At 37.0% G+C, this 16346-nt stretch overlaps 2 protein-coding genes across 3 annotated transcripts; both read right to left on the reverse strand.

Moving 5' to 3' along the window:
* Positions 1-113: 113 nt before the first annotated feature.
* LOC135721481 (uncharacterized) lies at positions 114-11331 on the reverse strand. Of its 2 annotated transcripts, XM_073812556.1 has the most exons (7): positions 10852-11331; positions 9256-9299; positions 6549-6645; positions 5448-6397; positions 5198-5365; positions 2359-2454; positions 114-1695 (listed from the first exon to the last, which is right to left on the reverse strand). In XM_073812556.1, exons 4-7 carry the CDS (start codon positions 6393-6395, stop codon positions 1378-1380), a joined length of 1530 nt encoding a protein of 509 aa, XP_073668657.1. In that variant the 5' UTR covers positions 6396-6397; positions 6549-6645; positions 9256-9299; positions 10852-11331; the 3' UTR covers positions 114-1377. The 2 variants fall into 2 exon arrangements, with proteins under 2 accessions (XP_073668657.1, XP_065099819.1); XM_065243747.2 differs by lacking the exons at positions 114-1695; positions 2359-2454; positions 5198-5365 and having other exon boundaries at positions 6212-6397; positions 6549-9299.
* Positions 11332-12453: 1122 nt separating this feature from the next.
* dolk (dolichol kinase) lies at positions 12454-15535 on the reverse strand. Its single transcript, XM_065243750.2, has 2 exons — positions 15347-15535; positions 12454-14602 (listed from the first exon to the last, which is right to left on the reverse strand). The coding sequence occupies exon 2, from the start codon at positions 14464-14466 to the stop codon at positions 12892-12894; it is 1575 nt and encodes a 524-aa protein (XP_065099822.1). The 5' UTR covers positions 14467-14602; positions 15347-15535; the 3' UTR covers positions 12454-12891.
* Between the last annotated feature and the right edge of the window lie 811 nt (positions 15536-16346).

The following is a 16346-nucleotide window of genomic DNA, read 5'->3' on the forward strand; positions in this document are numbered from 1 at the left end:
GTTTTTTTAAGTTATTTTTAGTAGGTCTTTTAAGCTTACAGTACATATTTAAATTGAGTACAGATAACTTAAACATTTTCATTACCTTTAAAGTTAAATATGTGCTTTCTCACTTTCAAATATTTTATCTTATGTTAACTTATTTTTTTTACATTAAATAGAGAACCTTACACTGTCTTATAATTACCTAATTTAAATAGGTAAATACACTAATTTTGAATAAGACCAATATAAGACCAATATAACTGCAGAGACTTCAGTGCAAGTTACTTTTTTATTAACCAAATATAACAATCCATGAGGTTTTACAAATTTTAAACAAAGTAGAATACTTAGACACATGAATGTCCCAAATGTAAACATTACATATTGCAACTTGTCAGGGTTCAGGATATATCAGGATTACTATTTTTAAACAAAGTCATTTAAAATATTAAGTATTTGAAATATTTAACTTTGACACACTTAAACTAATTTAGGAAACATACATTTTTTAAATCAGTAACACATAAAATGCAAATGCATAAAGTGTAATACACACATATATTATTATACTAAGTGTTATTCCACAAGTGTGTGTACATGTGGATATACACAAAATAAAGCAGAAATGTGTGTAATGTAGATATAAAATCTCAAATCAATGACACATCAATGTGCAAGTCTCCTATGTGAACATTTAGTCCTTTAACATTACAACTACAAGTATGTACATTCTGTAAGAAAAAGTACAAAAAGAAAAAAAGGCAACAGTATGGCGATGTGCAATTGTATACCACAAGCATGCAATGATTAAACTTGCATTTAACCCTAACACATCCACATTACAAACAATTATTTTAAACATATGTCTCTCACAATAATCTGCAATCAATCTTCAGTCTCCCTTGCAAACATTTCATCCCTCAACTTTACATCATTCATTTTTTAAACAAAGATAGGGTAATGCCTATGCCTAATGCAAGCACACATTTTCACTGAAACATAAAATTCAACAATACTTGTGAACTACAGTACCTGTGTTTATTATATATGAGAATTTCCTATGGTGTGAGATTTAGAAAAGGTTTGAAAAAAACAGTAATTACAAATCACATGAGAAAAACTCACATGTTAAGAAACTGTTGAGAAACACAAATTGCATAAGAGATAAATCTTCAACAACAAAAAAGTTTTTGTGGTCACACCATAGGACACATTAGAGTTTTTGTCAACTACATATGTATTATATCCATAAACATATTCCACAAGTATAATAATGTGTAAAAATACACATCATTCAACTTTTATTAACTCCAACACATTCAAGATTCAGGAACAATACCTTTACATGTATCTGTTACATGTGTTTCACCAAAAAAACAAACAAACATGTACTTACTCTACTGCCAACAAGTCATTTTTCAGACTCAAAACTCTGGGTCTCAACTTCCCATCCTCAAGACCCATCAGGACTTTTTGAATGAAGTCAAAAGTATTCAACAACTCTTTTGGATAGTTAAGGTGCAGGGTGTATGTAAGTGCAAAGACAATGATAAATGCATCAGCGGGTGTGGAGGACTCAATAACAATGTTCCCCTCAAGCACAACTCCAATCCTCTTTGGGCAGAAAAAACTGGCATCTGCTGAATTTTCATTGATTAAGAGGAGCCCAAGTGGTACATCATCAATGTCTGGTTCGTCAGACTGCAACACCTAAAGACAAAAGAGAAACAGTTCCCTATTACTTAAAATTTTCTTAAAGCTAACTGCAAAAAATGCAGTGAAATACCAGGACAGTCCAAAAAAAAAAAAAAACAATGCACAGATCCATTAATTACAATCAGATCATAGTTTTTTTCAGATGTGACAGTATTGTGTAAATTATTGCAGAATTCTAACATTTTAGTCTCAATTACATTAATAATTTAGCCTGAATTTCAGACAAGGTCAAATATTTGTGCAAACTACTTAATTTTATTCTTAATTTAACAATTACTCAATAACACTTTACAATAAGGTTGTATAAGTAAACATAAGTAAATGCATAAACGAACATGTGAAAAATTGTCAATATAGCTTTTCAGCATGTATTCTTGTAAATTTTAGTTAATTTCAATATAGTTGCTCATGTTAGTTTATGGTACATTAATTAATGTTAACAGTTAAAACACCAAATTTGATAAATGTATTATTACATGCCAAAATAAACATGAACTCACATTAATAAATGCTGTAGAAGTATCGTTCATTGTTAGTTCATGTTAACTAATTGGTACCATTGTTTAGTGTTACCAATTACTCATTAGAAATTTGTTCCAGTTGTGTTGTCTGATTACAGTAAGTGCCACGTAACAAATTCTTAATATGCTCACTTACATCCCACGTCTTGAGAAAGCTGGCATCACTCTCATGCACATATGCAGGGAGAGCCCGGAGTATAACCGCACGTCTAACATGGACATCACATTGATCCTTTAAGTGTGAAAAGAATCATTATAGCCTCACAACACTACTTGCCAACCAACCATAACAGTGTAACCAAATATAATTCAAATTCCACTGTTGCACCTTTAACAGACTAGGGATGCACCGATCTGATATTCTGGATCAGTATAAAAGGACAAAGTAAAAGCACTTTAAACGTTTTAATACACTATATTTAAAGTCTTCTTAATAAACCGTTTTATCAGCGGCGCACATGCAGGGATGCGATAAGTGTCTGGTCCGAACTGTACTTCCGGTTTCTGTTTGTTTAATGGTCTGACTACTAGCCGAAACTGAATTGTTAAACAAATACCTCGTCGAAAATAACAAATGTTTTGCGTTCCTATGTAATCTACGTGTTGTTTAATTTGCTTGTTATATAAATAAACTACAGCCCCACCGATATGCATTTTTTTTTTGCCGATACAGATATTACGGAGTAAGAAAAGACTGATAACGATATATCGGCCGATATTCTTTATATGAATATTATACCACGGGTCTGTTGAATGCTGCATTCTGATTGGCTGAGAAATGTTCTATGGGTCTTGATTATTGTTCTGTAAACCGCACACCTAACTTTTCAAATGTCTTAAAAATAGGCACAAGAGCAATGTTTGTGGTAACCTTGGTATAAGAGGAATAATTCACTCTGGTCCTTTGAATTATTTGAAAATAATGCACACCTGCGGTGTAATGGCACTCCGCTACGCGTCGTGCCGCATTACCACCTTGGTGTGCATTATTTTCTTATAATTCAATGGCCCGTCGTCAATTATTCCTTACTTATAGTACAGTACACATATACTAAAGTATATTATACTACAGTATTGTACATAGAATACACTATATACATTAACAGAATATATATAAATATTTTTTTGTAATGATCACTCACAATTGTGGTGACCAAACACTTAAAATGACGTGACAAAGATATGTAATATAGGCAGGTGTGTTTTACAAGTTAACAATAAACTTTATTATCAAAAATGATTCTGATTAAGTGCACAAAACAGTAAACTTGACTTATTATAAATAACTTTAAAACACAAACAAAACAAAATACATATAACTTAACTCATTGTCAGTTTTGACGAGAATACTGTTATATTAGGCTTATTTTAAAAAATGGAAACTTATAAAGTCATTGTTTATTAGCTTTAGAGTAAGGTATGTACTTCACAAATTAATTAGAAACTTACCGTTAAGACGACAATGCTTGACTTACTGACAACATACTGATGTAGGCTCATGTTTAATGTACTGCACAACGTTTTTATAACACGAACACACAGTGTTCTGCTGGGACTTTAAACTTTTATAAAACTAAAGCGTCTGCTCTCCGCCCCTTTTATTTAGCGAGGGTGTAAAGTTGCGCCAGCTTATTTAATCAATTGCTTTGAAATGAGCATGTTCAGTAACAACACAAGCAGCTGTACTCAGTTTAAGCGCGTCCTTTCTCCGCCTCGCGTCATTTCTTCCGCTTGCGTTTTAAACAACTCGCAAGTGGACAAAAGAGACGGAATAAAAACACCAAATGTAAACAGGAATGTGTCTCTCTCGCCCACTTATAATCCAATCGACCAAAGCGCGTCTTAATACCAGGTGAAAATGTTGTGAAGAAACCACGTGACTGCCGCCACCTGAACTGAGAGACTGACTGAAGTGAAGGGGGTGGGGGATTGGCTGGTGTCACTACAGTGAGTGATCTGAGTCGCCATTAGCAACCAGTATGGCGCACTCCGCTGGACAAACAAGTACTTACATCTTTCAAAAGCATTTTATGTTATCGGCTTCATATCTGCGGCTTATACGCCGATACAGATAAATCTGCGACATGCTCATATCGGCTGATAAAATTGGCGAAACGATAAATCGGTCGGCCTCTACAATAAACTACTTTAAAAGGACTTTGTTGTTATTTATTCTTCGCGGAGTTCACCGGAAATTACGTGTTGACCACGAAAGCCGCTTGTTTGTGTTGTTACTGCTGAAACCGTCTATACACTGGATAACTTAATGTGTAGGAACAAACACACATTTAAAGATATTTAAGATCACAGAAACACTGTACTCGCAACTGAGTTAATCCACTGGTGAAGCGGACGGATGAATTTTTTAAAGATTTTAAAGATTTGATTTTATAAACTCTCAGTAAGCCATGGATGTATGCATTTCACTATGTGCTGAGCACATGATGCATCTAATCTCTTTGTGTTTTAACAGTTATGAACTTTCCATTGCAGAACGAGGATTCCCATGAGAGGATGCTTCAAGTACAGGATGATTTAGGTGCATAAATTCTGCACCCGGAATGTGCAGAAAAGGTCCGGTCAAGGGCATGATTCCCTAAATAACTATCTGCACACTAAAGCTTTTTAACTGTGACAGTTTTGCGCAATTAAAAATTTTTTATTTTTGCATAATTATTTGATCAAACGTATCTATTATATGTTTTCCGAAACACTGCCATGATTAATAATAACTAATGTTGTTGTAACTTGTAAATAATTTTAAATTATTGGTTTTACCTTTACAATTATACTAGATGTAGCAGAAAGCTACACATTTCATATTTTGTGTGTGTGCATGCAATTTTAAATTGTTCAAGAAAATTACAGTAGTACCGGATCGGGAGGTACGCAGAATTCTGGTATCGGAATCAGATATGAAAAAAGTGGTATCGGTGCATCCCTACAGCAGACATCAAGAATTGTAACCAACTGACCTGGAGGTCATAAGTCCTGAAGAGCTGATCCAGGACTTCAGACATTTTTCCTGTCCGAGAAGCTTTTCTCCGAAACAGGCTCTGAAGACGGGGGGCATGTTGGTCCAGTTGAGCAAAGAAACGATTCTTTAGGTTGACATTTGTCACTCTATGAAACTCAGCACAGATCTGTAAAAAAGTACATATAATACAGGGTATATATGGCTCAATCGTCAAGATCTTCTCAAATAGTTAAGGAAAATAATTTTACCTGTGATTCTATTTTAAGAGCGGCCCATCGTTCCAGGATTCCATGAACTGGTAGCTCATTACAGATGATCTCTTTGCGCCGCAAAGCAAAGGTGGTGTCCATTAACTTTGTGATCAATACAAGATTTGTGTCACTCATCTTAGCTTCATCTACAATTCTCAGTCTTAGTTGTTCGAGGCTTGCAGCATCTTCACCTCTTGGAAAATTTGGAAGGAAATTTATCTCTGCCCTTTTTGGTCTTTTGATGTTTGTGTGAGGGGCATCTCTTTGTGGGTTGTTTTTACTCCTCTTTCCGGAATTCACAGCAACTTCATGAGATCCAGCACGACTCAACTTAGTGCGGTAGCTCCCCATCTTAAATTTTAAACTGTTTTTCCACCCATACCAACCTGTCTGAGAGCCAGGCTCTCGTAGACAGGGATGCTTGTTGACAAGGGCTTCTGCAACCATAGAAACTTCCTTATCCTTAGGGTATGCTTTGAAACTATGCATTTTGGCTGCCAGGGTCTCAAGAATGTTGTGCTTTTGTCCTCTAGTTAACCTACAAGTCTTTCTTGTTGTCTCATATGCAGCATTTCCATCAGCAAGTACAAGTTCTACTTCAAAGGAAAAAGTGGGCACTGTAAAAACATCAGGCCATTTCTCAGTCCTCTCTGGAATCACTTCATGTGGCAATATAACAGTGTCATCTGATGAACTTGCAACACTCTCAGATCGCACCACTTTAAGGACAGCCTTCTGTGGAAGTTCCTCAATGTCTAAAAGGGAACATAGCTGCCCATCAAAGTCTGGATCTTGGTATGATAGGATAAAGTCAAAGTTGAGATTAAATTTCTCTTTTATATTTCTTTTTAGGTCTTCCACAGATGCTGGACGTGAAGATAAAGTCATCTTCCTCACAATGTCTGTGGATGTATGGACATGTAGGAAAAAGTTCTGAGGTTCCATTCCTATTGTAAAAAAGCAGCTTGTGTCAATGTTCAAAAGACTGTGCAGGTCCACATTTATAAATGCATTTTAATCATCCAGATGTTTCATCAAAATGAACCTTTTCTGTGTTAATACCAAATGTCCATCAATGTTGTATGCAGGGAGACTTACTGTGTCATTTAGGTCTGATAGCTCATGCACAGAGAAGTTGTCCAATGATGTCAGCTTAAATGATCTTAAATGCTCAATGTACCAGCACTCGTAGCTTCTGCACAGAAAGGAAACAGAATTATTTACAAGTAGTATACGTTCAATCCTGCAAAAATTAGGAAGTCCTCCTGCCTGTCCAACAGAAACAAACATTCCATTAGCATAATCTGTGCCATGCACAGAGACAACTGATGTGTTGTATATATTTTGACTGTCTGTCTTGCTTTTTATGAAGTCTTTTGCTACTTGAGGCAGAGTAGCAACCTGCACAGAAGTAACACTGGTGGCTTGTACTTGGGGTTTGAAAAAAGATGGTGCATTGAGATGAAAAGCCATCATTAACTGATGCCTATTAGCAAGAGTCTTCAGGACATTTTTGAAATTTTGTGTGTCATGAATCACCCTTTTGAAAAAACGATGTTTCCCTTCGAACCTCATGGTCCATAGATGAACCAGAGGCCCAAAACACTTGGTCAGTTTGGGATAATGTTCAATGAAATGGTGTTTTGGTCTGAGCTTAAAGTCTGGAAACACCGCTTTAAGAGCCTGTCTGTGATCAGTTATTTTGGATTGCATGTACTGGATGGATTCCTCTGTGAAAGAAGGAGATAACACAAGCTGGACAATTTCTTTAAGGTCCATTATTATGGCCCATGTCTCATCGCCTTCTGGAACCTTACTTCCTATCATCAAGGGTAATAATCTTAGCAAAGTGCAATTTTCATGTCCATTCCCTCCAATACTTAGTTTGGAAACAAAATTCTTTGGGATTGGCTGTGGCTTATCAACCTTATCAAAATGCTGATAGGGAAATGTGCGAATTTTTGTGTTTAGATATTCAAGTGTGAAATACTTCAGTCGAATCATTTCACGGATACACAAGGCTAACTCAACAGGCACAACACCCTCAAACAAATCGTGCAGTATATCGGGTGGGAAACCTGTAACGGTATGAAAATGCTGCAGGGCCTTGCTAAGAGGACACTCATCCACAACACCGAAATGAGCTTCATTTTCTCCCTGCACAACATTTTGGACATGAAGGTCATGGGTTTCTTTCGTTCTCATGCTGAACTCTCCTTCTGAAACTTCGCTGATCTGTATTTGGTCTGTAGAACAACAACAGAATCTGCAGACATATTGTCCTCGGAAAGACTGCACAAAGCCTGCAAGACCATGAGCAGCCAAGTTATCAGCTGCAACACACAACACGGTGCCCCGAACACACCGACCAAGAGTTTCAATGAAAATACCATCCTGTTCAAGAGTTTGCAAGTCTTTCAACAAAGGTGACAGAATACTTTCATAACCACACCTTTGCACGTCAGATACTTTGCATAGCAGTGCTAACTGTATGACATGTAGGCTGGACCTATACTTACTGGGTAGGTTTGCAAGCAACCAATATACTGCACAAAGCTTGTGAATTTTTCTGGATGTGCCCAAAGGATTTGCTATTTCAAGGTCATCCACATACAAAATAAGTGAAAATTTCAGCTCTCCAGCTTCTGAAAGTAACTGGTTTTCTTGGAAATATGTTCCATCTTCATGAGACATGTACATTCCTGGTGGTGACGGGTTGGTTTCTTGAATTTTTTGAAGAACATCAGTATTTTTAAACATAGCTTGAAGCATTTGTAGTACTGGGACATATACCACTGTAGATTCATTCAAACCTACAGTATATTGGACTGGCAATACAAGGGGGTAGTGGCTTCTCACAAATGTTTTCCTTCTCTTAGCAGTGGACAGCTCTGCACCTTCCTCAGTGGCACTGACTAAAACATTACTTTTCATGACAGCTTCCACTAATTCATTAATGAGGACATCACTGATTGACTGTTCATGCTCTTGAAGAACCATCATAATGGAGTCTCTCACAAGAGGTTTGGACAGTAAGAATATCTGCACCAAATTGTCAATTATGTCTTGTATAGCGGTCTCTGAAACGTGAAGAACACACTGCATTTTCAAGAACAAAGACGACAAGTTGCTTTTCAGTTGAGCTTGCAATTCACCAGTGTCATAACTAGACTGATCAGAACTATAGTCAGGACTTTCAAGCTCAGGAGGATTCTCAGGGGAGTCCGCTGCTTCAACTTGACCCAGCATTGTGGGGTTTTCAGTTTCTGTTAAGATAATATCATTCTTAAAATCTAAGAAATGAGCATCAGCATCTGGATGATCCCTACTTCTGTGGGCATTGAAAGAGGAATACACATTACTGCGATAGTGACAATTTTTAAATGGACAATCCAACATCTCATGGTTTTTCAAATGTGCCCTTAAATGACCGAGCATAGTTTTATAATTAAATGGCTGCTTGAAACCACATTTAGGACAGACGAACGAAACACTTTCCACTGGATTTACACTATGCTTCGTCTGGGTGTGTATTCGTGATATGTGTATTTTTAATGCATTTACAGATTGAAATGTGCTGACACAGTCATCATGGAGACAGGGTAATTGACTGACTGAGGAGACACTGCTATGACGTAAACGATAGTGTTCAAGTGTCTGTGCCCTTTTATCAAAGGCAGCAGAACAAAGTTTGCACCTCCAAGCCATTAGATTTGTGCTTAACTGGATGTTCCAAGTACACTGTCTTTATTCACATTTTAATCACAGAAATGTGTCCATTATTGTAAATAGTTTTTCTACATACCACACTGAGAACTCTGTTTGTTTGCTAGCTGTTTCAGCTTTAACCTAAAAAAGAAAGATTTAAAAGTTAGTTAGGTTGCAATGTTCACATAAACAATGCCAGTGTATGGTCTGTTTATTAAATGTAAAAGGTGAATAACCAAATAAATGTCTCATCTTAATAACACAAGCATGTCTTTATGGACATTGGCAAAATAAAACAGTATACGTATTTATCCTAGTGGTACATTAAAAGTAAAAGTAACAAAATCAGGAAAAAAAACAAGGCTACAAGTTTAATAGTACATAAATGTTTTAATGTTTATTTTAACAGTGGCACTTAAGTCACTTAGAAAGGGAGCATTTGCGAATGTTTGCCAAGTTGTTCTACAGATGATGATTTTGTTAACTCAAAGCATCACCAGTACAACAATATCAAGTTCACATTACATTGTTTAACATAATTTTATGAGGAAAAACCTCTTTGTGACTATCAAATGTAGTTTATATAACCGCTTTGTTTAATCCACATTGTTTCTGTGTTGTTCTGGTCAGAGTATGGCACCCCATGGCACATTATCATATCTATTTCTCTGAAGTTTTGCAATAAAATAAATGGGTTCACTCAGTGACAGCATTGTGCAATTGTTCCTCTTCATCAGTAGCCAATAAGCAGATTTAGATTTATAAATGTATCGGTTTCTCTGAAGGTTGTTAAGAAAGATGGAAATGTATTTAGTGCTGGGTAGATAGTGAATAACAGCGCATTCTTCTGGCAACAGTGTGTTTTTAAATATTTTATGCTTTTTTTAACTGGTGAAAGTCATTGTGACGGCTTAAAACACACTTGCCACCATTCATGATTTAATGGTAAAATAACACTTTTTCGTGAGCATTTAAACCATAAACAATGCGTTGTCACTTTAATTGGGCGTGAGCAGCAAAAATAGAGCTGGACGATCGCAGGACTGCTGCTCCAACGCCACTCCTGGTAACGTTACGCGAGGGTGACGCGTGCGGTTCAGCGATCGTTTCGGCATTAATATAGGCACCGAAAAAATACGCTCTCCTCAAGCTCTGCAAGTCTGCAAAGGCATGACAGATGAAGTAGCATACACTGCCATCTACTGCACATTGTTCATTAAGTGTTTAGCAATCTATTCTAAACCGTGGGAACTCGGCTTCTCTTCATTTATAATGAAACGCAAGAAATTAAAATGTCTTGCGCAATTTAATGCCATGATGACCATATGGATTATAGACATTTTATGGCCTTGATTTGGGAAAAGGTGATTTAAAACTTTAAGACATGTATAAACCGGGCACAAAACGCAAATCAACTGTGATTATGTTAAACAAGGATTACGTTGCATTTTATAAACGCCCCCTTATAAAACGTACAAAAAGTTGTAAATTTCATTAAAATATGCCCTCCTAAACATAATGTAATGCCCCAAAATGCACTAATTAACGTTACCAGCTTCCTAATTTGACACGCACATCACATAATCACATCACATAGGTAAATGCATAAACTGTATCAACAGATACCAAGTATATTTTATGCATGAAGATAATAACACGACATTAAAATATAGTGTTAAAACAGATTACTTACCAGATCAACGCGGCCAAAACCAAAATCGATATTACAGCAGACAACGTGGTCAATACACAGTAGAACTTTGTCCGATGATCTTCGTAAAACTGCTGCATGCTAAAACGCGTGTCTCATTAAAAGAATTCACAGAAACCCCCACTGTGAATTTCCGTGAAGAAAATATATTAATTTATTGCTATAAATGCCATTGTCTCCACGCACGCATTCGAGGCCAACAAACCAAAATGGCGAACTTTCTCCCGGGTAAAGACGAAGAACGTACATCGTACGCACGTGCGTGTGACGTCAGGCGGTTAACCGTTAAACTTTTGAGTTCTATGACAAAAATAAGTTAAAGTGGTTGAGCACTGTAAACTTAAAATAAAAATTTTGTACACATGATGCAAAATATTTAAGACCAATGAACTTTTTACAATTTTTAAGTTATTACAACCTTTTTTTTTTATCAAACCTTAACTGTTCGGTCTTACAGTGCATAAATAAGATTAAACATACATCATTTATTTGTACAAATGTTTGAACCGATGCACAGAATACAGACTGAAGAGGTAAAACAGCACCTGATTAGCATACATGCTGCTTTACAGGATAGACTGATGTGTAATGCCCCTAGTGTTCAGGAGGAGCTATTACACGTTCATGCAGACAAACCACTGATAGCATTTTATTCAAACACAAACACTTTAAGGCTATGCTACCAGTTCTTCATAGTGCACTATAAAGACAGATATCCTATACACAAAATAAATATATCAAAATAATATTTCAGGAGTATTTTATTCTAGGGTTTATGTTCTTCAATGGCTTCAGCGATGCATATGTGGTTCGACTGAAAGGAGAAATTAAACATTTTGATTAAATGGGTGAATAAAAAAATCTGACAAGCACATGTTCAGGTCATATTTCATTCCAAAATAATTTTTTTTTAAGAAATTAGACCTTTAAAATGTGTTGTTTGTGGTGCAAACACAAAATACATGCACAAAATAAAATTAAGAATAAAATATGTTTTATAGATTAATTTATTTTTTATGATTTTTTTTTTAAAGTGTAGTTCATTGGTTAATCTGCTATAATGATTCATATCTATGATGTGATATTTTAAAAAACATATATTTTCAGAAATATTACAGGGAAATGATTGTAATATAACATAATAATAACAAACATCTCATATGAATTACTTCTAAAAAAAAATAATAAAAACTACAAATAAAGTCAAAAATAAAATACAGTAAACTGTGATTTGTGATGGAAATGTCTTAACCGTTTTAAAAATAATAATATCATAATGAAAGCATTCATCTTTATGCAAATATACATTTTACTATTGTCGTTGGAGTGAAATGGGACCTGAACGAGCCCTTGTAAGAGTTATCCGATTAAAGTGTCTAAATACGAAACTATGCCCTTATTTGCATAAATGAAATCTGTATAAGTGTTCATCAGCAAATGCAAACCTTCTTAAAGGGCTATAAAGGGGTGTGTTTGATTTTTAATATGCAACTCAATCCCTGTTATAAGTGACAGCCGGATGATTTAAGTAAATTCAATTTTACAGCGTCTCAAGATATCAGAGTTTACTAGACAAACAAACAGTCACAAACAAGTTCATTTTAATACACAACCAATATAATTAAATTCACATGTAAACCCAAAATACAGAATAAAAATGAAAAATATTTAAAGTTGCAGTGTGTCATGCTGAACAATTATGCATGTTTTCAAACACCGGGATGTACAAAATTTTGAACTGTTGTGCCATTTTGTGTTTGGACAGTGGTTCAATACGTCAAAAATTATAGTGTTTACAAATACATTTCAGAGCATTTCTGTTTACTTGGGTCTAAACCACACTCAATTAACATCTGTTTTATTGCATTTTGCTGTCAATACTTAAATAATTCCCTGTTAGGACAGTACTAGGTTTTTTGACCAGGGCTATACTGCATCATATCGTGTTATTTAATGTAATGCTTTTAATATCTGTGCATTGGCATAATGTGAGTGTTTAAATACTTTAGTGTAGCTCAGACTTCATAACAGCAGAAGGATGTAGAGGTACAGAGGAAGGAGTAGGTTGTCGATCTGTGATGTGTATGCTTCCAACATGGCAACCATGGTGATGGATCCCACTACCCATGAATAACTGGCGTTCAGGTTTATGCTACTGTCAGCGATGAGGAAGATGACCACAGCAATGATCTGAGCAAACACTGAGCTCGCTGTGCCCTCAAAAGTCTTCTTGGTGCCAGGCCAGCGGATCTCACCGACTGTGCTACCAAAGACGGACGCAACGGTGTCCCCGACCCCCACGGCCAACACCCCTGCATAGGGTACCAGACCACCGGCACCCCCTAATCCTCCTTTGGGGATGCAAGGCCCAGGTAAGAGCCAGATAGGTAGAGCGACACCCAACAGCAGGTAGATGTGGGTGAGAATGAGGGGTCCAGAGTCTCTTTCATCCAAGAACAAGGTGAGCAGGCGCCTTAGCGGAGACCCAAGCGGTCGAATACGGAAATATCGGACGAACTCCAAGAACAGGAATGCGGAGAGACACCCGACGGCGGCCAGATGGAGCAGGGGGCGATCCAGTGCCAATCCAGGGGCGAAGGTCAACACGGTAAGGAGATGGAAATATTTCCGTACCGTGGTAGACGCCTGGTGTTTCTTACTACTGCCCGAGCGATGACTGTTTTGATGCATTACCACCGCAGCAGCCAAAAGCACCAACGCCACCCAAAATCCAATAAGCCAGAGTCGGGTGTTGCTCTGGGTGATGAACTCTAGCAACCAGGTCACTGGGTGATGCTGCGTAAGCATGGAAAGCCAAGGCACCAACAATCCCAACCCCAAAACAGCGGTCATCATGTGGAAAAACAAAGAGGCCGCCCACGTTTCTGATTCCATGAACATGAACAGCACGGTGAAGAAGATTCCCAACAGCACGAAGCCCAACACAGCGACCGGGAGGAAAAATGGAAGTGGGTCTGCGTTTGCGTTCCCACCAGACACCAGAGAGCGTTTAATGAGCTGGTTAATAATGAAACTAATGCCGCCTAGGATGAGAAGAGCCTCACCGGGCGTGAAACAGCGTGGAAGGAGGTACAACAGGATTAAACTCAGATACACAAAGATCAACAAGACCTCCAAGACCTCAATCACCTCCGAGACGGTCAGCGTTTGCTTCACGGTATACAGGATAGCGCTGCTTGCGATGCCAGCTATAACGCAGGTGTTTGTGGGCACGGGGCGCGTGATACCCAGTGCTATGAGAGACAGGAACAGTGCCAACATCATACCCGTGACTGTTATCACCAAGGCAAAACGTTCAAAGTAGACGTTACCCACTGCAACGCAACGTCCCCTCAGAGCGATACCCAAGAGTGGCAGCACCATGCTGGCCGGTAGGACTCCGCTGTTGGCTGCGGGGCGAAACTGAAACACGGCGGCACCGGCCCGAATAAGGCGATCCCATTTGTGCTGAACATAGAAAGCCTGGACGGCCAATGCGATGCAACACCAGGACAGCTGATTCCACACGGCCCCGTGAACGGAAAGCACTATAGCAAAGACAACCGCGGATTCAAGCAGCACGGGATCAGTCTGCATGGCTGTGGATTGTGTGCACGTTAAATGTTTCCGAAATTCAGGGACGCCAGGAGATCAGCAGAATCTGTCAGCACATCCCTGGAACGAATACAAACATGGTCCACTTCTCGTCCTCCTGCACACGTGTAAATCAGACCTGCGTTGGAAAAACATACAAATATCAATTGGTTAGACATTAATCATATTCAGCAACACGTGAACCCTTGACGCTGTGAACTTTGGTACAGTTGCCCAACACCAGTGATTTCTAAACATTGTAAATTATGAAAAGACAGTATCACTTTGTTGCAAAAGTAAAACGATCTGCATTTGATGGCTTGACACTCTTGCGTTACAGTGGTTAATAATGCACAGGAATACTAGAACAAACCATTTATCACTGTATTCAAATATCAATTTCAAACATCATAAAATGTGTTAATATTGATAAAATTTTAACAGTTAAATACATTATTTTATATTGTATATATGTATATAATGTATATGTGGTAATAAATAATACATTTAGGGCTGCATAACAATGCATGTGTGTGTATTTATATAAATACATTATTATTATACACAGTACACACACACATATCATCAAAACGATTAATCGTTAGCCAGCCTGATATAAAATGCAGTAATAAAAAACACATTCACCATTAGCCTGGATAATATGCAATAATCCCTTTTACACGTTTGAGTAGGGCTTAGCTAATCTTAACATTCAATTTGAAGTAATGGTTCAAAACAATCCTTTATTATATCATTATGTAGTGTTAGCGGCTGTTCATGCAGTCCGTCAAAAATGACAGCTCATTCACTGTTATACCAGCGGCTTATTAAACCTCACACACAGTAAATAAACACAGAAACAGTGAAGCACGTTTCATCTTACCAATTTCTCTGACATGAAAGGCTTGATTGTAAGTCAGAAGATTGGTCTTTCTGATGTTCTGTTACGACTTAACTGTGTGCTGTTCTAGGCGATCAGCGTCTGTTTGACTGTGTCGGGTGGGGGCCGCCATGTAACTGTGCAGGGTTGCCAGATCTGCGTAATAAAAAGCACCCATTAATAACCACCAAAAAGAGGTAAACCATCCCAGTGCTAAAACACATCTGCTTTAATTTGTAGGTCCAATTTATAATGTAGGAAATGTTAAAAAATAGGTTTATGACTTGATATTATCATAAAACACATTTAGAAACTCAGAAATCCTGAAACACTGCTTTGTAAATATATGTAAAAGTGTACGTACCTCATTATTTTGTAACATTCATAGTCGTTTACATTTGTTTACTGTTCATACATGAGTTTGTCTAATTTTTGTTGTATCCAAGCAAATGTAGTTTGAGATTGTTTTGGCACTGAAAGTTTTTTTTTTTTATTTTTTTTTTATTGCTTAAACAATCATACAAAAAAACCAAAGAACATTCAAGATACACATCTTAATAGTTTGTAAGAAGTCCAAATAGCAGCATAAAACATAAGTAAACATAATAAACACAGATAACATAAAAAAAATACATACAAAAAAAAAAAAAATGATTTTAGACAAGGGGGTTCTCATCAAAAAATACCTTAAGAAGATTATACAATTTAAGGGCTTTTTTGTTATACACAAATCTTAACGACTTGAAGAAGATCATCAAATCTTTTTGGAAAAGTACAAAAGTAGGAGGATTCTTAAAAAAATCTGCATTTGTGTATGCAGCACAACATTGTTCACCAAAAATTTTTTGGCACTGAAAGTAATCCAAATGCTGTAACATGCCGCAGATATGGCAACCCAGCATCAGAATAATCACGTGACAAACATCTTAAAACATAAAATGTAATCTTATTCTTTTTTAAGTTTCTTAGTAACTCGATAACACTTTTTATTGTTACTATAAAT

Source organism: Paramisgurnus dabryanus, chromosome 18 (assembly GCF_030506205.2).
Source record: "Paramisgurnus dabryanus chromosome 18, PD_genome_1.1, whole genome shotgun sequence".
NCBI classification, from domain to species: domain Eukaryota; kingdom Metazoa; phylum Chordata; class Actinopteri; order Cypriniformes; family Cobitidae; genus Paramisgurnus; species Paramisgurnus dabryanus.

Coding starts and splice junctions, on each gene's coding strand:
- LOC135721481 (XM_065243747.2), bottom strand. CDS start 9,158: ATGGCTTGGAGGTGCAAACTTTGTTCTGCTGCCTTTGATAAAAGGGCA. Junction 6,398..6,548: donor TATCAGACCTAAATGACACA/GTAAGTCTCCCT, acceptor TTTTTACAATAG/GAATGGAACCTCAGAACTTT.
- dolk (XM_065243750.2), bottom strand. CDS start 14,466: ATGCAGACTGATCCCGTGCTGCTTGAATCCGCGGTTGTCTTTGCTATA.